Source organism: Acinonyx jubatus, chromosome B3 (assembly GCF_027475565.1).
Source record: "Acinonyx jubatus isolate Ajub_Pintada_27869175 chromosome B3, VMU_Ajub_asm_v1.0, whole genome shotgun sequence".
Lineage (NCBI taxonomy): Eukaryota > Metazoa > Chordata > Mammalia > Carnivora > Felidae > Acinonyx > Acinonyx jubatus.
This window is the reverse complement of record NC_069386.1, coordinates 132,077,866-132,098,023: the sequence shown is the minus strand read 5'-3', so window position 1 is coordinate 132,098,023 and position 20,158 is coordinate 132,077,866. Positions and strand designations below refer to the sequence as shown.

Here is a 20,158-nt window from a genome sequence, read left to right as displayed (position 1 = left end):
AAGACCCTGAGGTTCCCAGTCACATTGAACTGACTATAGGGGTGCATGCCCTGGGGCTCAGGGGCACAGAGGAGGAAGTGATGATGTCCAACCAAGGAATTTGGGTAGAGGATGGCACTGGAGGTGAGTGTTGCAGAGTGGGGGAGATGGCATCAGGTGTTGGGGGGAGGGGGTGTGCATTGAGCCACCACCAAGCCCTTGCCCAGCTGCCTTGAAGCTGATACCATCTGTTGAGATTTTCGCTTCCTGACGAAATGTTACTCATTACAAACTCATTTCTTAACCTTCCTCCTCCCCAGTTTTTCAACTGTGTCCTGAGTTGCCCTCCCCCAGTTTCCTGCTATAGAATACATTTTTGGTGATAGGAAAATAAGAACCTTTCAGAGTTCCTTACTCTTTAGATGAAGTCTGGCCATGAGTGGCAACCTCCCTTAACGATGCGAAGTGACCAGTGTTTATAAGATTTGTTTGCTTACACCATCTGTTTCTCTGTTTCTTTGCTGTTGTGGTGGTTGTTCCCAGGTGGGTTATCTGTAGGATGGGGAAGGCCTCTGATGATCAGACGGATGTAGCAACTGCTACTGTTGTTGGAAGATTAATTTTTAGAAATGTTCTGCTTTTAGTAAAACGGGCTAAGTATGCTCCCCGCCCCCCGGCCCGCCCTTAGGTCACTTAACATGGATTTGAGGATTAGTTTTCAGAAATCCTGAGGAGTAAATGTGTTCTCCCTGTTTTACTTTTCTAATAACGTAGAGTTATTCTAGTCAGGTTCCCTCCAAATGCAAGAATCCTGGCATTTTTGACCCAGTATATCATTTTGTCAATGCATCTCATTTAGTTCACAGAAATCCCTCCTCTGGGAGCCAAAAGTCACCTCTTTGTAACTTGTACCTCTGTTTCATCTGCAGCTTTCTGGGCGAGGGAGGCAGTAGTACAGGCTTACCTAGCTCACTTCCTGCTGTGGAGAGTTTGCATTTCCACCTTTGCTGGTCTCAGAGGTGCAAATTCTGTCATTCTGCCTGAGGCAGGCATCACTAATCAACCAAGCAACCCGCCCCCCCCCCCCATGCCCAGGCATCACTAATCAACCAGGCACCTCTCTCCCCATCCCCCAGGCATCACTAATGTACCAAGCACCCCCTCTCCCTATACCCCCTCCCCTACAGCCTAGGCCTGCCCTGAGAGTTCTCAGCATAGCACCTGCCAGGCCTTGAGGGTTGAAACCTCTGCCAGCCTTTGCAGTGCCTACCATCGTGTGTGCTTTTCCTCCAGCGACTGGAGGGAAGAGAGAAGTAAGAGCAAGGGAGTAGAGGTGTCCAGGTGTTCCTATTCAGTCCTTTCTGAAGGAGCCAGAGCAGTAGAGAGGAAAAAGGGGTGGGGAGGATTTCTCCATTCCCGAGGACCTCCAGGGTGAACTCCCACACCCACCTCACTGTGGCTGTCTTCACTTCTGGTCTCTGCAGGCCTCCTACATGTGTGCATCCCAGAACTGTTCTAAAGCGGGACCCTTGACGCAGGAGGCAGGCATGTGTTCTCCCTAAGAGTGTCTGGGGGCCTCATTATGTGCCAGGTGCTGTGCTCAGTCTCCTGTGGGTTAGGTGTGATGCCCCCCCTGCCCCCCCAGCCACCTGGTAGGAGTTGGAGCTGAGGCCCAGCGGCAAGAGGCTGCTGGTGGGCCTGGTTTGGGGACTCCAGAGCCACTGCTGCCACCGCAGAGCTGAGTACGGAGTGCATGCCGGGGGCCCCAACTCCCTGAGCAGGGGTTCTGCTGCTTCATCCTGGACCGGGCCAGGAGATGGGATTCCAGTGCCCGTGTTGGACACAGGAAGTGGGGGTGGGGTGCCTTTTGCTTCTTCCTTTGCCTTTGTTGCCTCCTTTCCCTGCCATCAGCATGATCTGCTAGGTATGTGACATGCCTGGGGGGCACCTGTGCCTCTCTGTTCCATCGTAGCTCAGTGCCGCCTCTTCCTGAAAGCCTTTCTGGGTGAGCCTCTCCCGTGTGCTCCTCAGTTGCGATGCCTCTCATCTCCGCTGTTAGGGTGCTAAACTTGCCAGCAGGTCGGCCCCCTGCCAGGCGGCAGGCTCTTCAAGGACAGAGCCCGGCCCCATGCGCACACACCCTGGGCACCCTCACTGCTCTTGCACGTTTTGTTGAGCTTGTCTTTCTGTCTGTCTGTGTATTGTAGATTTGAGGACAGAAGTCATCTCTGTGTGACTCCCCTCCCCCCACCACACACACACCAGCACACCACTTGACACCTGTTAGGTACCCGGAAATACAGTGGTGTCCAAAAGAGAGTGATCGGCTGTCCTTCTATTCCCCCTGCCCTGGGGAGATGGGTGTGGAGGCCTGGCTGACTTGGATGCGTTGGTGCCTTGGGTCCTGCGACGCTCACGCTCTGCGTTGGTCTTCCCTGCCTGCCTTTCCCTGCCCTCGCAGGTCCCAGCAGGCTACCACCTGCTGCTGGAGGCTTCCAGGCACTCTGTCCCCTCCTGCTCAGACTTGTACCCTGGGAGCGAGGGAGCTGGTACAGCACTGTCAGGAACGGGTGAGGGCTGCTAGGGTGTGGCCCCTGCTCCAGCCCTGCCTGGGCTGAGTGATGGATGCAGCAGAATGGGACACAGTGGATGCGAAGACACCCAGCAACTTGCTGGGACCGGGGAGGGCCGCACCCCTCCCACTAAGCTCTGTAGGTGTGCCCAGGGCAGACGGTGCCTGGGAAATCAGCCTAGGGCCCCCAGCTGCTGGGGGTGTAGGGGAGCAGTTTGGGTCCTGTGGACTGGTGGTGTTGGTGGCTCTTCTAGCTTCCCTCCCTTATACACATACCCACACACACTCACGATACACCCTGGCCAATAGGTGGTCTGCCTGTGAGCCCCACACCCTCCTTGCCTGCTGATCAACAGAAATGTAGACTCTTCCAAGAAGCTGGAACACAGGGATTCTCCAACTGCTGGTCCACAGCTGTAAGATCCCTCACTGCCATGAAGTAGGGTTTCTTGTGTCAGCCCCGAGCACTGATGCTGTTGATGTTGCTGAGGAGAGGACAGGGCGGCCCTGAACCACTCTGGGCATTGAGTGTGAGGACAGGACTACCCCTCCCTCCCCCGAGCCCCTCCTGGAGCATGGTCCTGGGTGTAGGAGGCACCCAGTAGACACTGATGAATGAACTGCTCTCCTTGCCGTGTAGAAAGAGCTCCAGGGTGGAGGCAGAGGAGACCTGGCTTTCTAGACCCAGGTGTGATGCTGCCCACCCCCCCCTCCCCCCCCACCCTGTGATTTTCCTCTCTGGGTCTCAGTTTCCCTGCTCTGTAGGTAATCTGGAAGCCTCTTGCAGTTTTAAAAGCTAGTTCTCACCAGCCCCTTGATGCTGGCCGGGATCTGTCAGCAAGTCTGCGTGTCCGTCCGTTGGTCCATCTGGAGCCCTCTGCCCCTCCCCCAGCACCTGTGGCTGCTGATGGCTTTGCTGCAGAAGTTCACCCCTAGAGCCCAACCTTGGCTGCTGGTGACAGGCTTGTGTTTACCATGTAAAGTGGCTCCCGAAACACCATTTATGGGCAGAAATTCTTCTCAGAGGAGCTGAACGCAGTGCCCTGCCCATGCTTCCGGGGCTACCCCACCACTTTTTTTGGTCCACGGGCTCAGAACAGGCACTTACCAGCATCAGATAAGATGGCTCCTGCTGCAGAGCAACCCCAGGCGTCATACCAGCCCTAAAGGGAAGGTGACAAGCGTCTGTGGGTGACATTTGAGCATCCTGCAGTCCCGTCCCTTGTTGGGTTTCCCCTGAGTTCTTTCTGGGACACATGTGCACTTGCCTGTTTTCAGAGTTGGCAGTCCTGAGTTAGTGACCTGATAAAAATGTGATGAGCTCCTCTGTGCCAGCACGCTGTCTCCTTTCCCAGTTCCCCTCCCCCAACTTCTGAAGGAGCCAGACATCCCTTTAGAGGTGGTCCTAGTCCTGTTACAGATGAGGGTGTGGCTCAGAGAGGGACTGTGGCTTTCCTGAGGTCACACAGCACATAGCTTTTGCCCTCATGCAGTGGTGATTGAGTTTCCAGGGGCTCCTTCCCACAGGTCTCCTCCTCCTCCTCCTCTGTGGAAGGAAATACTTGTTTTCCTTTCTGCGAACAAAGAATGGTGTTGTTTGTTTTTGTGAACAGCCATGAGGGCAAGCAGCTACAAAGCGTTCGGGGCAGGCGGTTCTTTCACGATGTGATAACCACGGATGGCCCAGGTTGGTGGCTTTACATCGCTGGGTCCTGAGATGCAGCGTGGCCTAGTTAGGGGAGCCAGCACTCTTGGGCTTGTGTGGATCCGGACTGGTTTCAGGCCCTGGGGACCCCAGGATTAATTGAAAGGAGTTGGAACAGATGGATTGAATCTATCAGCAGCTTTACGTGACAGCCTCTTAACATAAAAGCACTTCATTACCCACTCATTTTGCCAGGGCTCACTGCCCCAGTGAGAGGGAAGGCGGCCGGAGCCAGAGCCCCTTGTCCAGATGGAATTACAAGCACGTGGCCCCATGGGCTCAGGCTTTGAACAGGCGGCCGAGGATAAATCATCAGACTTACGTCTCCTCCCAGCAGCTACATTAGAAACTCGTGCTCTTGGCTGTGATATCCCAGAAAGTGGGCTGTGGCACTGTTGCGCTCAGATATCATGGGAGGCATGATCTGTCGGGGTGAGGCCGGCAGGCTGTCAGTACCAGGCATCACCATGGAAGGTATGAGGCAAGCCTCACCTGTAGAGAGTGCTCTAGTGTGAGCCACGGGGAAGCTGGCATGGTATGGGGGAGAGCTCGCCACATAGACTGCCAGTCTTGGCCCTTGCTCTGGACCCCATGTGAAGCCCTGTTACCTGCCCTGTGCTGTGGTTCCCTCAGATGGGAAATTCTAATAATTCTTGTCCTGAGTACCCCTTGTGAATATTGGGAGAAGGAAAGAGATGGGGCACTTTCTTTGGTTGGGTGTATGTTTGGCAAGGTCAGGCAGGGTTTCTGGCACCTTCTGTTTTGACTGAGGAGTCTTCAAGGGTGTTAAGGAACCCCTCTTGGCCAGATGCAGGTGGGAGGTTTCAAGGTGTGGTATGGAGGACTGCTAATTGATGACATGAGCACACACTGTGTGGTGTGTGTGCAGAGGACCCCTGGAGCTAGTCCCTGGCTCTGTAGGTCTCTCTGCGGTGCTCTGTGAGTGTCTCATTGTCGGATGCCCAGAGGCATCCCACCCGTGTGAACCCCAGCTAAGTGCTCCGCCCTTCCTGGACGTGTTCTTGCTGTGGGGTTTAGACATGTCACCTCTTCCAGGGCACTGGAATAGACCCTGAGAACATCAGAATTCAGGTGATACCTTTCCTGTCTGAGTCATTTCTGTAGTGTTGGAATTTTTAAATACCCTCGTTCTGCTTCTCTTTGCTCATAACATGATCGTATTTGGGAATTAACAATCAGAAAGCATGGTGTGCCCAAACCAGCATTACAAATTGACGAGGAGATGTTTTAACTTTTGCCTACATCTGCAGGCTGTTGAATCTTAAGGCATGTGGCAGCCGATTTTGCCAAGATTCCAGGCAGAGACAGTTGAGTTACTTCCATCATGGTGGTGGAGCAAAGCAGATGGTTTTTAGGACTTGGTTCCCCGGTTAGTGTGAGAGAGAGAGGACACCTCTTCCCAGAGGATAATTTTTTTTTCATCTTAATATAAATGTTGAGGAATATTTTCTGATCAGTCTGATTTTCTGTCAGCGGTCACTGTTAGCAGCTTTTCGCTGCCTTTGAATGGAGAGTTGATGAAGAAGGCAAAATGTGAAAAGGCCACAGAAGAGGGCAAATGAAGCCTTAAGAATTCAGGGGAAAGAAAATCATATGTGATTAAGGGCATCAGTGGTAGCTGCATAGAGGAGGTGATGTTTTCTGTGAGTTTCGGAGAATGATTAGGATTCTGACTGGCAGTAATCGAGGCTAGGGGTATGTGAGGAAGATTGTGCCCCAGGAGGAACTGCAGAGTATGTATAGTACAGGGTAACCAAAGGCTTGGCTTGTTGGCCACATTTAGCAGTTAATATATTTTTGGGCTTTCTCCCCCGCCTGTGGAACTCCTAAGCATTCTCCGTAGCCCAGCTCAGAAGCCGCCTCCTCTGGGAAGCCTTCCCAGACTTGGTTGCGCTGTGCTGCTCTGACTGACACCTGTCCTTTTGCGCTGTGATTTTCTGCCTCTCTGCCTTTCCATTCAGGCTGAGAGTTCCCCACTCACAGCACGGTGCTCAGTATGTATCTTTGGAATATCTGAACCCCAGTTCTAAAGGGGTGCTGGGTGTATGCTCAAAGCTGATAACACACGTGTCTGATTTTCAGTATTGGCTCTGAGAACGTGGACAGGTCCACAACAACACTCTGTTTCTTTAGCCGTGTGGAAGGCATCTTTACTGGCCAGACCTCCTTGGTAATGATCTGGATGCCTCTGCTCGGTGATTGTCTTAATTTTGCTGGGATTTCCCCTCGTTTACTCAGCATCACCTCCCATTTAAACCCCTGGGGGGGGGGGGTGTCACTCATGGGCCCGAAAACTTGGCTTGTAGTAGCATTTATTTGGTCTTCCTGGCACCATATCAAGCCATAAAATTCAGTTTGATTTTGGGGGAGAGAAAAAATTATTTCAGCAGCTTCATGAAATCCTTGTTCTTTTCTTAAAAAAAATTGTTAATGTTTATTTATTTTTTACAGAGAGAGAGAGAGAGACAGAGAGAGAGAGGGCACGAGCGGGGGAGGGGCAGAGAGAGAGGGAGACACAGAATCCAAAGCAGGCTTCAGACTCTGAGCTGTCAGCACAGAGCCCGATGTGGGGCTCGAACTCACAGACCGCGAGATCATGACCTGAGCTGAAGTTGGACGCTCAACCGACTGAGCCACCCAGGCGCCCCAATGAAATCCTTGTTCTTAATCCCGTAGTCCCAGTACACACGTGTGTTTCTACCCCAGAACTTCTCCAGGACCTCGCATTTCTTCCACCAGGAGAGAAAATGACCTTTCTCTTTGAGCGGGCACAGAGGTCCAGATGGGACCTGGCAGGCTTGTAAGCCTTTTCAGTGAGGCCTCTGCATTGCCTCGGGTGGTAGATGGAACTTTTCTGGGACCCCTAACCTGAACCTTCAAGGGGCTGATGCTCTGGAGCCCACCCCTTCCCCAGGCCTATAAGTCAGCCCTGTCCCCATCCCTGGCCAGGTCGCCTGGGTCCTGCTGGCTGGTGTCTGCTCTTCCCAGCTGAGGGAGAGGGGGAGGGGGGGGGGGCGTGTTTTAAAACATGGGAATCCATTTCATTCATCTTGGATACCTGATGAGTTGTCTCAAAGGAGGTCATTTTTGTGAACCTGTCCTTTCATGGCTTACTATCTGGTGAATAGATGCTGCGGACTGTATGTGTGAGAAGCCATATGGGTTAAAATACCATAGATATGAGCACATTACAGGCCCTTTAGAAAATACTGGAAAACTTGCTCTTGTTCTGACAACACGAGTGAAGAATGTGGTGTCATTCTGGTGCATTCCCTTTGAGGGTTTCTTTTTCTTTTTTCAACCCCAGTACTGCACATAGAATTGTGTGTCCTTCTATTCACTGAGGCATCTTGTGTTCTAACCAGGACCACCTACCCATCGGTAGCCTCAGTGTTGAAGTGCTACTCCCGTATCACACCGACTCCCCCCACCCACACCATACTTCCTTTCATTTGTATGTTGAGGTTTTGGTAGGGGTGTGTTAGGGTCTCCGTTTAATACTCTGCTGTTGACAGTTGTGCAGTAGACAGTTTACCAAGAGTTTGGGGTACGTGCACTTATTCTCAGAGGTAAGTTTGCAGGGACCTGAGCTGAGTCCCCTGTTCCTAAGCCAAGGGTGGGGTCCTGGGAGAAAGTCCAGGCTCACCTGGGGGCTTCTGGGACATTCAGCTGCGTGAACATGGTTGTGTGGGTGCAGTGTGCATAAGTCCTGAATGGGGACTGGCCAACGTGGAATTAGGGGGCCCAGCTCCCACAGAACCTAACAGTTTAAGCGAGTGACTGGACAGACGCAGAAATTGAGCCGCATCTGCAAGCCCCTGGGAGCTGAGGGTGGGAAGGTGCATGAGGAGGTGGGTCACATCAGGCCCTGGGCCAGAGGAGGTGGATTGAGGCAACCAGGAGTGCTTGGGTCCATCCCGGGTCCCTCCCAGCCCCTGCTGTGCCGCCCCAGGCCTCCCACTCCCCCTCGCTGTGTCCTCCTGCCTCTAGCAGGACAACCCTGTCCGTAGGGCAGTGATGGAAACTTCCAGATCTTTTCATCCTAAGACTTTACCCTGCTGACACCCAGCAAGTGCAGGCGTTCAGGAGACTTTGCAGCCTCCCTGGGAGGAGTGAGGTTGGAGGGAACTTGGTGGGGGATGGTCAGTGACAGTAGGGAGTGACGAGGGTGCAGCGTGACACTGTGGAACCAGCCCGAATTGCCACCTGGGCCCCGAGGTAGACTCACAGACCAGCAGGACCAGTGTTTGGCCACGGGCAGTGAAGCCGTGCCCCTGGGTGCTGCAGTGTGGTCCACAGTGGCTGCTTGCTTAGTTGTGCATTGTGTGTGTATCCAGGTGCCTCTGGAATCTGTTCATCCCCATCCTCCCATCGTCTTACTGTCACTACCAGCACCCCATTAACTGGAGCCCAGAATGGGGCTCCCGCATCCCGTGGTTTCCCCCCACCGAGTACATTTGTACTTGTCAGGAGAGGATTCTGATGGGAAGGAAGCCTTTTCCTTGCACTCAGCTTCCTGGTTCTGTTCTTAGAACTTCTCCCCACCGGTGACTTCTGAGAGCCAGGCCACGGGCCCTGGGTCACCTCTGGTGGCCGCTGCCGCTGGAATCCGGAAGCTGGAATCCGAGGGTGGGTGAGTCTCTAGGCTTGTTGACAGACACCATGTGCAAACACAGATGCGGCCCCCAACCCCCAGCAACTGGGGTGACAGACGCTTCCAGGGGAGTGTCCCCGCCCTGTCCCATTCTCCCCTAGCCTGTAGGGCTCACAGCCCTGGGAGGAGCTTCGGAATTAGGATGAGATTCTCGCTCCTGGACTGGCAGCCTCGCTGGTTGGTGTCCCCTAGGTTCTGTCCCCTTTTTACATTACAGAGCACTTGCCCTGCCTCTGCTGCCCGCAACACCCACCCTCCTTTCGTGTCTTCTTGTGACTTTTCCTTGAATTTGTTTACAGCAGTTACCCATGGGATCCTTCCAGGACACAATTAGGGCAGCTTCATTTATGAAAAGGAGCATCTGGGATCCCCCTTGCATCTTCTGTTAGGATCTGGGAACAAACTTAGAGGGGGTATGGGGAGGAGAAGGAAGAGGTACAGAATCCACCCTGGATCTCGGTATTTAACCCTTGCCCCACCCCAGTCCCTCCAAAGGGTGGGGTCTCAGGAAGGCTGCACCCTGACCCTGACTCTTCCCTCCTGCCCATCAGGCCACACGGATGGGGTGACCAGACAGAGGCTGCCCTTGTCCTTCATCATTGCCTCGGGATGTGGCATTGGCCTTTGCTTCTGCTTTTTGCAAAGGCCTGGCTGGTGCCAGGAGGGCTTGCTGGCACATTTGAGGGCTGCTCAGAGCACACCACTGGGCTAATGTTCTCTGTCCTGGCTCTTGCCCACCCCACGCAGCCAGCCAGGGTGTGACCAGGTGCCTGCTGAGCCGGCCAGTGTCAGCTGCGGCCTCCACAGTGGCTTTCTGTTCTGAGTACCAGGCGGGAGGGCCTCCTCGTCAGCAACCACCTCACGTCCCCACTAGATGGAGGGCCTGGCCTGTCGCCTTGGAGGCCCTGCCACCCCGAGGGGACCAGGAGACACGGCTTTCCTCAGGGACTGATCTCTGCTGAGTCCCCTTGTCACTGGTGTCGGGGAGTGTGACAGCTGCTGGCCACATGGGGCTGTTGGGGCCTCCAGATGTGGCTAGTGTGACTGAGGAAGTGAAAGTTAAATTTAAAAACTGATACTTGATTCAGTTATTTAGAAAAACTTTTTTAAGTGTGTTTGGAATATCTTGGGGTGTGTGAAGCTACTTTTGCAGATCAGGTGTTTCCAGTGAGAATTTAGCATCCAAATTGAGATGGGCTTTGAGACCAGAGACCATAGTATGAAAAGAGAATGTAAAGTATCTCATTCATGATTTTATGTTAATTATGTGGTGAAATAATATTTTGGATATATATTGTCTGAAGGCATTATTAGGATATTTTCATATAAATACACCTTTTTAAAAAATCTTTTTTTAAGACGGTTACTAGAACATTTGAAGTTAATTTGTGTCTCGCGCTGTATTTCTCTGACCTTGCTGCTTCTATCTTGAAGCCTGCTTTTGCTGAAAATGTGACTGGTAGTCCTTGGCGGGTGGGGTGGGGGTGGGGAGATGGTTAATGTCTCAGGAGTGCTTTGGGCCCCAGGATTCGATCTTGGGAGACCCACAGTGTGTTTGGAAAGGACCAAATAAAAGATATCTTCTGTTCATAAAGCATTACTTCTTGATTGCACAAATGACCTATTTCTTGTGGGAAAATTAGTACTGATTAGACAAAGTTAAACATGCTGCTTTGGAAGGGGAGTATGTGGGTGTTCTAGCAATATTTCTGAGCAATGCTCCCAGCAGTCTTCTGCTGAGCTCATCGTTAGCATAGAAATACCACTTTGCGTCATTTCAGAGTCCTTCAAGACGCTTTCATGTTCTGTATCTCTTATAAACGTAAGCACCCCGATAATAGTGCTAGCACTCCAGACTCCTGGACGGTGGCAGGGCGAAACCAGCCAAGACTCCAAAAGGGACTATAGCTGGTTGGACAGTGATAACAAGTAAATCCTCCAGAAGTTGGGCTGTGCACTTGAGTTTGCCGTTGGGGCAGAGCAGGGACTCCGTGCCAGAATGGGCTAATCTGGCCTGGAGTCCTTCCTTTTGCTGGATGAGCAAGCTGGAAAGTGGATTTTGCTGATTTTACTGTTGATGTGTGTTTTGCCCCAGGGTGGGACTGTGGAATCCTTTGGGGTGAGTGCATTCAATTAAGAGACCGTGTGTGTGTGTGTGTGTGTGTGTGTGTGTGTGTGTGTGGACTTCTTTCAAGCCCTGAAGGCGGGCTGAGGCTGCTACACGGTTCACACTTCTGTCCAGCACAGGTATTTACAACTAAGACGTGTTCGAGAAAACATGAGGATCTCTGATGTGGTGACCTGTGACCCCATCATCGAGTGGGGAGGGGCCCAGTGTGTTTGGGTCCACATCCACTCCCCCCAAGTTCTGGTGTGGACAGGAGCCATAGAAACAGTGAGGGGGAGATAAAATCACTTTATATGTTTTTTGAAGGTGTTGGCCTCTTCAGGCATGCCTGCCAAGGCTCTCACTCTAATCTGATGATTTGGACATCATTCTGGGGTGTTCAGCTGGACCCTGTGGGATTAGGGCATTGTGTGATTGTCCCTCTTGTCTCCATCAGTGCTAGCTGGCAGTATACAGAATACAGAGACCCTCGTGTTGTGCAATAGAGTGACTCTGGAAAAAAAGCTGTCTCACTGGAAACATTTTTAAAAAGGCCTAAGAGGAGCTTTGTTGGTGAAGTTTCTGTAGTGACCACTTTTGTAAGGACCAAGAATACCTAAGAAACCTATCCCCTTACTGGTCTTCTGTAAAATTAGACTTTTATCTTCTGATTTGTGAAAAACCAGGTACATCTGGGCAGGGGAGGCAGACCTGCCCTGAGAAGTGCTTTGGGCAACATGAGCGGTGGGTCGGAGCCGGCACACTCCCAGGGGGAGCTTGTTAAAGACCCCAGACACGGGGCCATGACTGATGGCTGGTGCCTGGGCCTCCTTTCAAAGCCCCTTGGTGTGAGGGCCAGAAGGCGGCTCATTTCCGCGCGCTGCCTCTAACGGTGCAGATTAGCTGTGATTTATACCCTCTCCCAGGGAAGCCAGTGTCGTAAAGGAGAGAAGACCCCTCATTTACAGCTTATACCAAAGGCCTACTGAATGCTACGATGCTGAATCATCAGGTCGTGGGGACTCAGAAGCATCTCTGTAATCTTTACTCTGTACTTTTTTTTAATTGCATGAGCAGACCATAAAATAAAAATAAAGACAACTCTTAAAAAGAAGCTTACACCTAATCCTCTATCCTAGCATGCAGTAGATCTCTTTCCCGAGGTCCCTGTACAGATGCAAGCATGACTTTTATTTGTTCATGAGCAAGGCTGAAGTATAATTAACTTTGACTTTTCACATTTATTTGTATTGTAAATATTCCTTCCTATTCTATAGGATCCTTCATAGTTACCGGTAAGTTCAACGGCTGCACGTTTCGTCCAGTGACTTGATAAACTGTAATTTTCTTAATCATTCTTTACTTTTGTTTCCTGTTCTTAACGGTATCTTTTCCCCTTTGTTTCTGTAGGAAGTTCTCCAGCAGCTGATCGTAATGAATTTGCCCAATGTTTTGATGATTGGCAAAGACCCACTGTCTGGTGAGTGGAAGCTGCCCCCTGCGGTGCCCAGGCAGTGCCATCGGCTCTGAGCAGCTGCTGGAGACAGAGCTCTGGCTGCCAGCTCAGAGCCACCACAGTGACAACACGTGATCATTTTGGTGCGATTTTAAAGGGTGGTTTATTACTCTGAGGCATTAAGCCAAGAGCGCGTTTTTCCCCCCCTTAAGAATGAGCCCTCCCAACCCCTCATATGCAAGTGTGGAGGCAGGCGAGGCCACTGCTTTGTCAGGCTTAGGCGCCTGAATCGTAGGCCAGACTTGCTGGGGGTCTCTCCTTAGTAAATTTGGAAGCCACACCGTCATGGTATTGTGGTATCTATTGGCAAGAAAGTTAAGAACCTTTTGAGCGAACGAATGTCCCTTCCGCTGGATTGTACTACACTTTGATTCACACTGTGGTGTATCTCTCCGGCATGTCCTGTTTTGTATCTGTTTTCATACCTCCCACGGGTCTATGGAGCCCGAGAGGGCAAGGTTTCTAAGTCCCAGGCTTGGACACTCGGTGTGCCTTTGAAAGACTGAATGAAATGTCCTCCATTGCAGAAAATCAGAGCTTAATTCATACCTGCCCAGCTAACTCACCAGGAGAGTTAAACAGGCTGATGGATTTCTTCCCTGCCACAGTTGTGTGCCTTGACCTGCACCCATGGCTCATGGACATCAGCTCACCGGCCCCAAGGACAGTGCACTAGCTGGCTGGGACCTGTTCCAGCAGACACTTGGCTAGCGTAGGTCTCTGGCCTTCTAGAAACAGGTGAGGGTCCAGGAATGCAGGAAGGACCCCACACAGTAGAGGCTTCTACAGAAGGAACCGAAGCTTTCCTCTGCAGCATCTCCTCTCACCCTGCTCCCACTGGAGTCTGGCTGTCCTTGCTCCTGCCTATATGACATTAGCTAAAGTTGCCTGCAGACTGAAGGAAGAGTACACCGAGTGACCAGCCCAGGACACTTCTTGTAGAGAAGTTGTATTTTAGCGACGTGGCCCTTGGCTGCAGCAGCATCTGGGGGCACCACGTCGGGGGCAGCTGAGCATCAGATCACTTTGCTCCTGGCGAGTGTCCTCCTGGGCCCCAGCTGAGTGGTGCGTGTGCCTTTTCTCCACATGACCTCCCATAGTCTTTAGCACAGCTGGCCATGAGCACTCACGGCCTTGCATGATGGCTTTGCAGAGGCCACCCAGGCCCACCTGGTGGCTCCTGGCAGCGAACACCCTTACCCACTGGGTGTGTCGGTAACCAGGGCCTTTGGTTCACTTTGCCCCCGGCTCTGCCTTTGGGCCATTCGTCTTTTGGTTTGATTTCCTGGTTCCCCCACATAGAGGATGCCAGCCACAGCCCTGGGCCCCAGGGACAGTCGGCGCTCTCGTATTTCTGTAGTAACATCAGGAAAGTGGGGGTCTCCTTCACCAAGCAGAACTGTCCTGACATATTCGGGGACTGGTCTTACAAAGGAAGAGAGATGCCTGTGGGAGGCTGGCCGTGCAAGCTTCATTCTGCTCTTCCGCCTGCTCTGGAGGCGGCCACGTAAGGCGAAGAGGCGGGTGGGGGAGCAGGAAAGAAGGATGCTCCCTCCTTGAGCCCTTGGTGAGCCTGCCATGTGCTGGGCGTTGTGTATGTATTAAAACGTGGAAATCAAAGTGTGCTTCCGGGGTGTGGCTGTGCCATCCTGTTTATAGGTGAGAAGATGCAGGCCCGTAGAGTTTAAGTGATGAGCCCTCGGTCACTCAGCCTGTAAGCAGACCCCAGAGTCTGAACTCCCCATCCATAGCACACACGGACATGTGAGGTTGGGCCAGTGTTCAGCCGTTTTGACCTACAAAACTGGCAGTGGCAGATGGCTCAATCTAACATGAAACTCCTCCCACTCCCCCACCCAGCCCCCCCATCACCCTGGCGTGCTGTGTAGCTCACCCACCTTCCTCTGGGTGCCCTTTCTTTTCCCTGTCAGTGTCCTCTCTTCCTGCTGCTGACAGGAAGCCTGTCCCCTGGAAGCCCCTTCACCAGGTTCCTCCTCACCCTGGAACCCTGGCCCCAGCCTCCCCCTCGGCAGAGTCTCTGTTCCAGCCTCTGAACCACAGGGGCCAAGAGGCTGTCCACATGTAGAGACAACACAGGCCCCCACTTCAGGTCCAGTGCTGAACAGAAACATCCAGGTGAGGTGGACGCTGACTTTTTCTTGAGACGGCTTTATTGAGGCATAGTTTGCATCCCATAAAATTCACCCGTTCTGAGTATACTGTGGGGTGACTCTCTGCCATAATCGTATAGAGTCGTGTGACCTTTGCCATAGTTCAGGTATAGAACGTTGTGGGGAAGCTGCTTTCCAACTGACAGGTGCGTGGATTGTCTCCAGCACAGAAAAGAATCCGTACATGTCACTCAAAAGGTTGTGTCCCCAGCTCTCAAGGAGAGGTTGGAAAGAGACCTCGAGCGTGGGCCTCGTGACAAGCCCGGAGGGCCCCCAGGCGGGGTCTTTGCGGGCCACGCACAGAGACCGGTTCTGGCTCATCACGGCGCCAGCGGCCTGGCCGGGAGCTGGGAGCTGGGCACACGCTTGGGTAGGTTTTGACGGAAGTCCCAGGGGGCCTCCAGGAAGAGAGAAGGTTGGCAAGAAGATGCAGAGGCCTATTTTTGGAATGGTGTTGTCTGTTTTCAATTAAAAAAAAAAAATAGATGAGTGAAGCATTTGGGGTTTGTTTTTGAATAAAGCACAAAGTTGCTTTCTGTTTTGGGTGGTGGCCTGGAAGTGGGTTTGGAAGGTGAGCGGAGCGCTGTCTTTTTACTCCTCCTCGCACGTCGTAGGAAGATGCCTGTGCTCTTTTCGGCTCACGTTGACACTGTACCGTTATTTATAACACATCACAGTTTGGGGTTGTTGTTACTATTTTTTTGGCAAATGCGTCTCAGTGGAGCCAGGGGCCACGGGCGGGACAGAACCCAACAGAGCATCCAGTCCCAGTGGCACCCATCCTGAGATGCCAAACCTTTGTCCCCTTGCTCTGACCCCAACAAGGGAGGTGTCATGACTTCTGTTATGAGATTTTTTTCTGTGTGTCTGACCTGCTGTGCCTGCGCCCGTCAGACAAAAGGATGTTCTCTTTTTTCTGCCTTGGGTGGGATTCGAGAACTGCTCAGTAACTGCGAGAACTTCTCTCTCTTTCTTTTCTTTTCTTTCTCTTCTTTCTTTTCTTTTCTTTCTCTTCTTTCTTTCCTTTTCTTTCTCTTCTTTCTCTCTTTCTTTCTCTCTTTCTCTCTTTCTCTCTTTCTCTCTTTCTCTCTTTCTCTCTCTCTCTCTCTCTTTCTCTCTCTCTCTTTCTCTCTCTCTCTCTCTCTCTCTCTCTTTCTCTCTCTCTCTCTCTCTCTCTCTCTTTCTCTCTCTCCCTCCCTTCCTTCCTTCCTTCCTTCCTTCCTTCCTTCCTTCCTTCCTTCCTTCCTTCCGAGCGAGTGTAAGCCAGGGAGAGGGGCAGAGAGAGAAAGAGGGAGGGAGAGAGACAATGAATCATAAGCAGGCTCCATGCTCATGATTGGAGCCAAAACCCAAGAGTTGGACACTCAACCAATAGCCACCCAGTTGCCCCAAAGAACTTCATATACTTTAAACTGTTGTTAAAATCTCTCTGCGGTGGGGTGCCTGGGTGGCTCCATCAGTTAAGTGTCCGACTCTTGATTTTCGGCTCAGGTCGTGATCTCATGGTTCAGTTGATGAGTTTGAGCCCCACATTGGGCTCTGCAGTGGTAGTGCAGAGCCTGCTTGGGATTCTCTCTCTCCTTCTCTATCTCCCCCTCCGCCCCCACTTATGTTCTCACTCCCTCTCTCAAAATAAACAAACTTAAAAAAAAATCTCTCTGCAGTACCTGCCCCTCTGGCCCCAAATCCTCATTCTCTCTTCTTTAGCTTGAATTGCCACTCTGGATTTTCTCTTTAATGGCACGATGTTGTGCAGCTGTCTGTCACCTGGGTGCCAGTCCCTTGGGAAGCATCTGTCCAGTACCTCATTACTGTGGACCCCACTTGTTGGAGCCCGGCTGGGGTCTCGCAGGACTCTGCCCTGAGCCCCTTGCTCACTTTTACATGATGGCTGTGAGCAGGAAAGCCTTGCTCTGGTGGCTCCCACCTTGTTCTGGTGGCTCCCAGGGTGTTGTAGGGTGTCCCTTTGTTTTGTTTCTAGTTGGCTAAATCCTGACCTCTCTCACCCACACTTGTTTGTCAGGCAGATACCTCGGCTGTGCCTTCGCAGCACCTGAGGTCTTCTCTCCTCTTGCCACGTGGCCACCCTGATCTCCCACCTGGCTGCGTGCCAGAGTGGCTTTGTGACACCTGCCTGGCTCTGTCCTTGCCCCTGGTAGTCTGTCCTAAGCACAGCCCCTGGTCCTCTTAGATACACGCCAGTCAGGTTGTGTTACTTTCTTGCCCCTTCCCTCCTGGCGCTAGGGTCTGCGCAGTGGCTGTTCCCACTGCCTGGCACGCTTTTCCCAGACACAAGTCTTTGCTCAAGTGCCCCTCCCGACCCCCTCTGTCCCCAGGCCAGTCCCCTCATTCTGCTCTGCCTCCCCCTTTCCCAGTATTTATCACCCTCCAGTATCATTTATTTTTTCATCTCTGTTGCGTTGCTTACCCACCCCCACCCCCAGGATGTAATTTCTCATGAGGACAGGAATCTTTGGGTTTTTTCTTCTTACTGCCGCCCATCTATCCCAAGTGTCCACAGCAGTACCTGGCCCATAGTAGGTGCTCAGTAAAGAAAGCATGCCTGCTGGAGACCTACCTTTATCTCCTCCTGTCCCCACTTCCCTTCCTTCAAGCAAGTGCAGCTGACAAGTGTTAAGCACATGCTCTCACAGATGCAAAAGGTCAGATGTCAGTGGTCGGGGTCAAGTGGAAGTCCATCTCTGCCCAACACCATGTGTGTGTGGCTCCGCGAGACTGGAGATGATGTGCTGGAAACTGCCCTCACCCCACCAGCTTGCCAGCTGTGCATCCATTAGGGACATTTACATGGTTTCTCAGAGTCTGTTCTGGAAGAAGTCATGACAACCAAGAGGTGATGATGTCTGCTTTATCTGTGAAACGAGGGAAGGTTTTTGGTCACACCTGGACCAGCTCCCTGGTCCCCTCAAGCTCTGCTTTCTCAGCAGCCAGGCCTGTCACCGGGCCACACAAAAAAAGACTAGATTCGTCTGACAGAAGCCAAGGTGGTAGCAAATTAATTTCTCCGATGACTCATTCAGCAGTCATGCTGGAAGAGAGCATTGTTTGTCTTCCAAGGTTTGTATCCAAGTGCAGTAGTGGTTTTCTGACTTGTAAATGGCTGATCCCACCTAAGATGCTTAGAGTGGAAGGAAGGGAGCCATGTTAAGTTGGGAAGCCCAGCTCAGAGAGGAGAGGGAACTCCTTCAGAAGCATATGGCTTGATGGCCCCGTAGGTAAGAGACGCATTTGTCACTGTTAAGTTCTGCAGATGGATATATACGTGGGTCATCGGGGAGTGGCCACCGTCATCCTTCAGCCCAGTGCTGCGTGGATTTTAAACACAAGGCAAGATACCCGGGTCTGTGGAGGGGCTGTCCCCATATCCTACAGAGTGGTGTCTGTGAATACAGCTGGAACACTTGAGGATAGTCTTGGGGATTCCATTAATTGCTATTCAGTGGGCTGGCCATTGGTCTTCTGTTTTCTCCCTATTCTGGTGCTCACTGAAGGGCTTCTAGTGACCGAGAAAACACCTTGATGAGTGGGAGCATTCTGTGCCTACAGGTGCCGTAGCTTCCTCCCAGCTCATGCAGGCCTCCGTTCTGACGGAGGAAACCAAAGGGCCAATTTCTGCCCCTCCCCCGCCCCCATAGAAGACTAGAATGGCCCTGCACCCTTGCTTTTTTGAGTAGGCTACCCCTCGGCCAGAGGCCCACAGAGAAGTTGAGCCCGACCCTCTCCTCCAGCTTTCATTGTCAGACGCCCACCACGCTGGGTCCAGGGCCCCTGGAAACAAGGAGGCTGTTTTTGCTCAAGAAGCCCCCAGTCCGTGTTGGGGGAGGGAGGATAGGAAGACCACGTTGGTAACTGCTAGATCTTTTCCAGGGTGAGAAGTGACATATGTGTGCTTTCCATAAAATGCAGAGCAGATGATGAATTCTGCCAGGCAGGCCAGGAAGACCTCCTGGAGGAGGCTGTGTGTGGCAGAGCAGCAGAGAGGAAAGGTGTCCTGGGAGGGAGAAGCTCACAGGAGTGGAACTGTGTTGGGAATCCCATGAGGGGCATCTGTCCTCAGGACACTAGGAGGAAGTCTCTGTCACAGCCAAAGTTTACTTTTCAAAGGCCGGAGGGAAACTCCTGGGATCAATATTTAACCCTCGCAGTGTTTGCTTGCTCTCCTGTCAAAGGCATCCCCAAAGTGCTTTTCAGACCCCGTGGAAGCCTTGCCTCCTAGTCCACACGGCACAGCTCTGCCTTCTGCAGACTAGCAGGGAGCCTGTGTGGGCTGTGTGCCTGTGGCTTGCTCCCTGCACCCCGGCAGCCCGGGAAGAGGGCCCGGAGCTAGGTTTGTTAGGAACAGTGTTCTTGCCCCAGTGAGTGTTCTCTTAAAGATCTCGAGGGCTGGCTTCCCTCCCCCGCCATCTCCCTGCGGTTCTGCCCTCCCTAATGCCGCCGCTTGCCGGGTGACCTGGTGGCAAGCGTCCACTATTGGGGGTTAAAGGGAGATTTCTGGTGTTACTTCTCTTAACCTTATTTTTTTTTTCACTTCTCCCTCATTGTAATTTTGTTCTTGTGTGCACATATTTTTATTTTTGTATTTACAAAAACCTCAGGTTCTTTATTTTTTTTTTATGTTTGTTTATTTTGAGAGCGTGAGGGAGGGAGGGGCGGAGAGAGAGAGGGAGAGAGAATTCCAAGAAGGCACTGCCCTGTCAGCACAAAGCCCAACATGGGGCTCGATCCCACGAACTGTGAGATCGTGATCTGAGCCGAAATCAAGAGTCGGACGCTTAACCGACTGAGCCACCCAGGGGCCCCAAACCTCAGGTTGTTTAGACAAAGAGGGAAGAAGTAAGTGAGCAAAGGAGAACCAACCTTGTAGCCATTTGGATCCTGGTGACGCTCCCCGTTCTGTCCTGGAGGGAGCAGGCTCAGAAAAGCATCCAAGTGCGGTTGCAAATGGCGAGGCTACGGCCTGCTGCTTTGCTCCTGTGCTGCTTGCTGGATCTGGAAAGGAGTCTTTGGTCCATCTAGAACGCGGGGGTTGCTGGACACTTGAGCTGAAAGCCAGCACTTTGCTTTTCCAGGAACATGAAAAGCTTGGTTAACACGAGGCACAGGCGGGTGTTAGAGCGCAGCCAAATGCTGGCCTTCGGAACAGCCCTGGGATCTGCCTGGATACCAGCCTTTGTTGAGTAAACTTCTTAGCAATGGTCTGTACACAGAGACGGCTCCCTGGCTGTGGTAACCACGCCATGGCTTCCAGCAGCACTGTTCCCTGTGGCCGTGGCTGTCCGAGGAGGAGGGACGAGATGTTGTTTGTGAAAGGTTCTTTATGGTCACTGATAGTAGTTGGGCTTTGAGTTTTCTGCCTGGTGGTGGGGAGGAACCCTTCTCTTCCTCGCATCATCTCCTGCCTGTGGCACCCTC

General features: G+C 52.3%; 1 protein-coding gene and 1 long non-coding RNA gene across 7 annotated transcripts in view; one reads left to right on the top strand and one right to left on the bottom strand.

Moving 5' to 3' along the window:
* Positions 1–20,158, top strand: part of CCDC88C (coiled-coil domain containing 88C) — a 128,737-nt gene that overhangs the window by 39,498 nt on the left and 69,081 nt on the right. For 4 of the 5 annotated variants that reach the window (XM_027066434.2, XM_053224836.1, XM_027066433.2 and 1 more), the window contains exon 4: positions 12,449–12,518. In XM_027066434.2, coding sequence (XP_026922235.1) covers positions 12,449–12,518 — 70 coding nt within the window. Of the gene's footprint in view, positions 1–12,448; positions 12,519–19,409; positions 20,057–20,158 lie in introns of those variants that run through there. The other variant, XM_053224838.1, reaches the window with a different exon arrangement.
* On the bottom strand, positions 11,939–20,140 carry LOC113601426 (uncharacterized). 2 transcript variants are annotated; one of them, XR_008299615.1, is made up of 3 exons: positions 19,604–20,140; positions 17,304–17,553; positions 11,939–12,854 (listed from the first exon to the last, which is right to left on the bottom strand). It is a non-coding gene; the product is annotated as an uncharacterized LOC113601426 (long non-coding RNA). The 2 variants fall into 2 exon arrangements; XR_003422703.2 differs by lacking the exon at positions 11,939–12,854 and adding an exon at positions 14,428–15,183.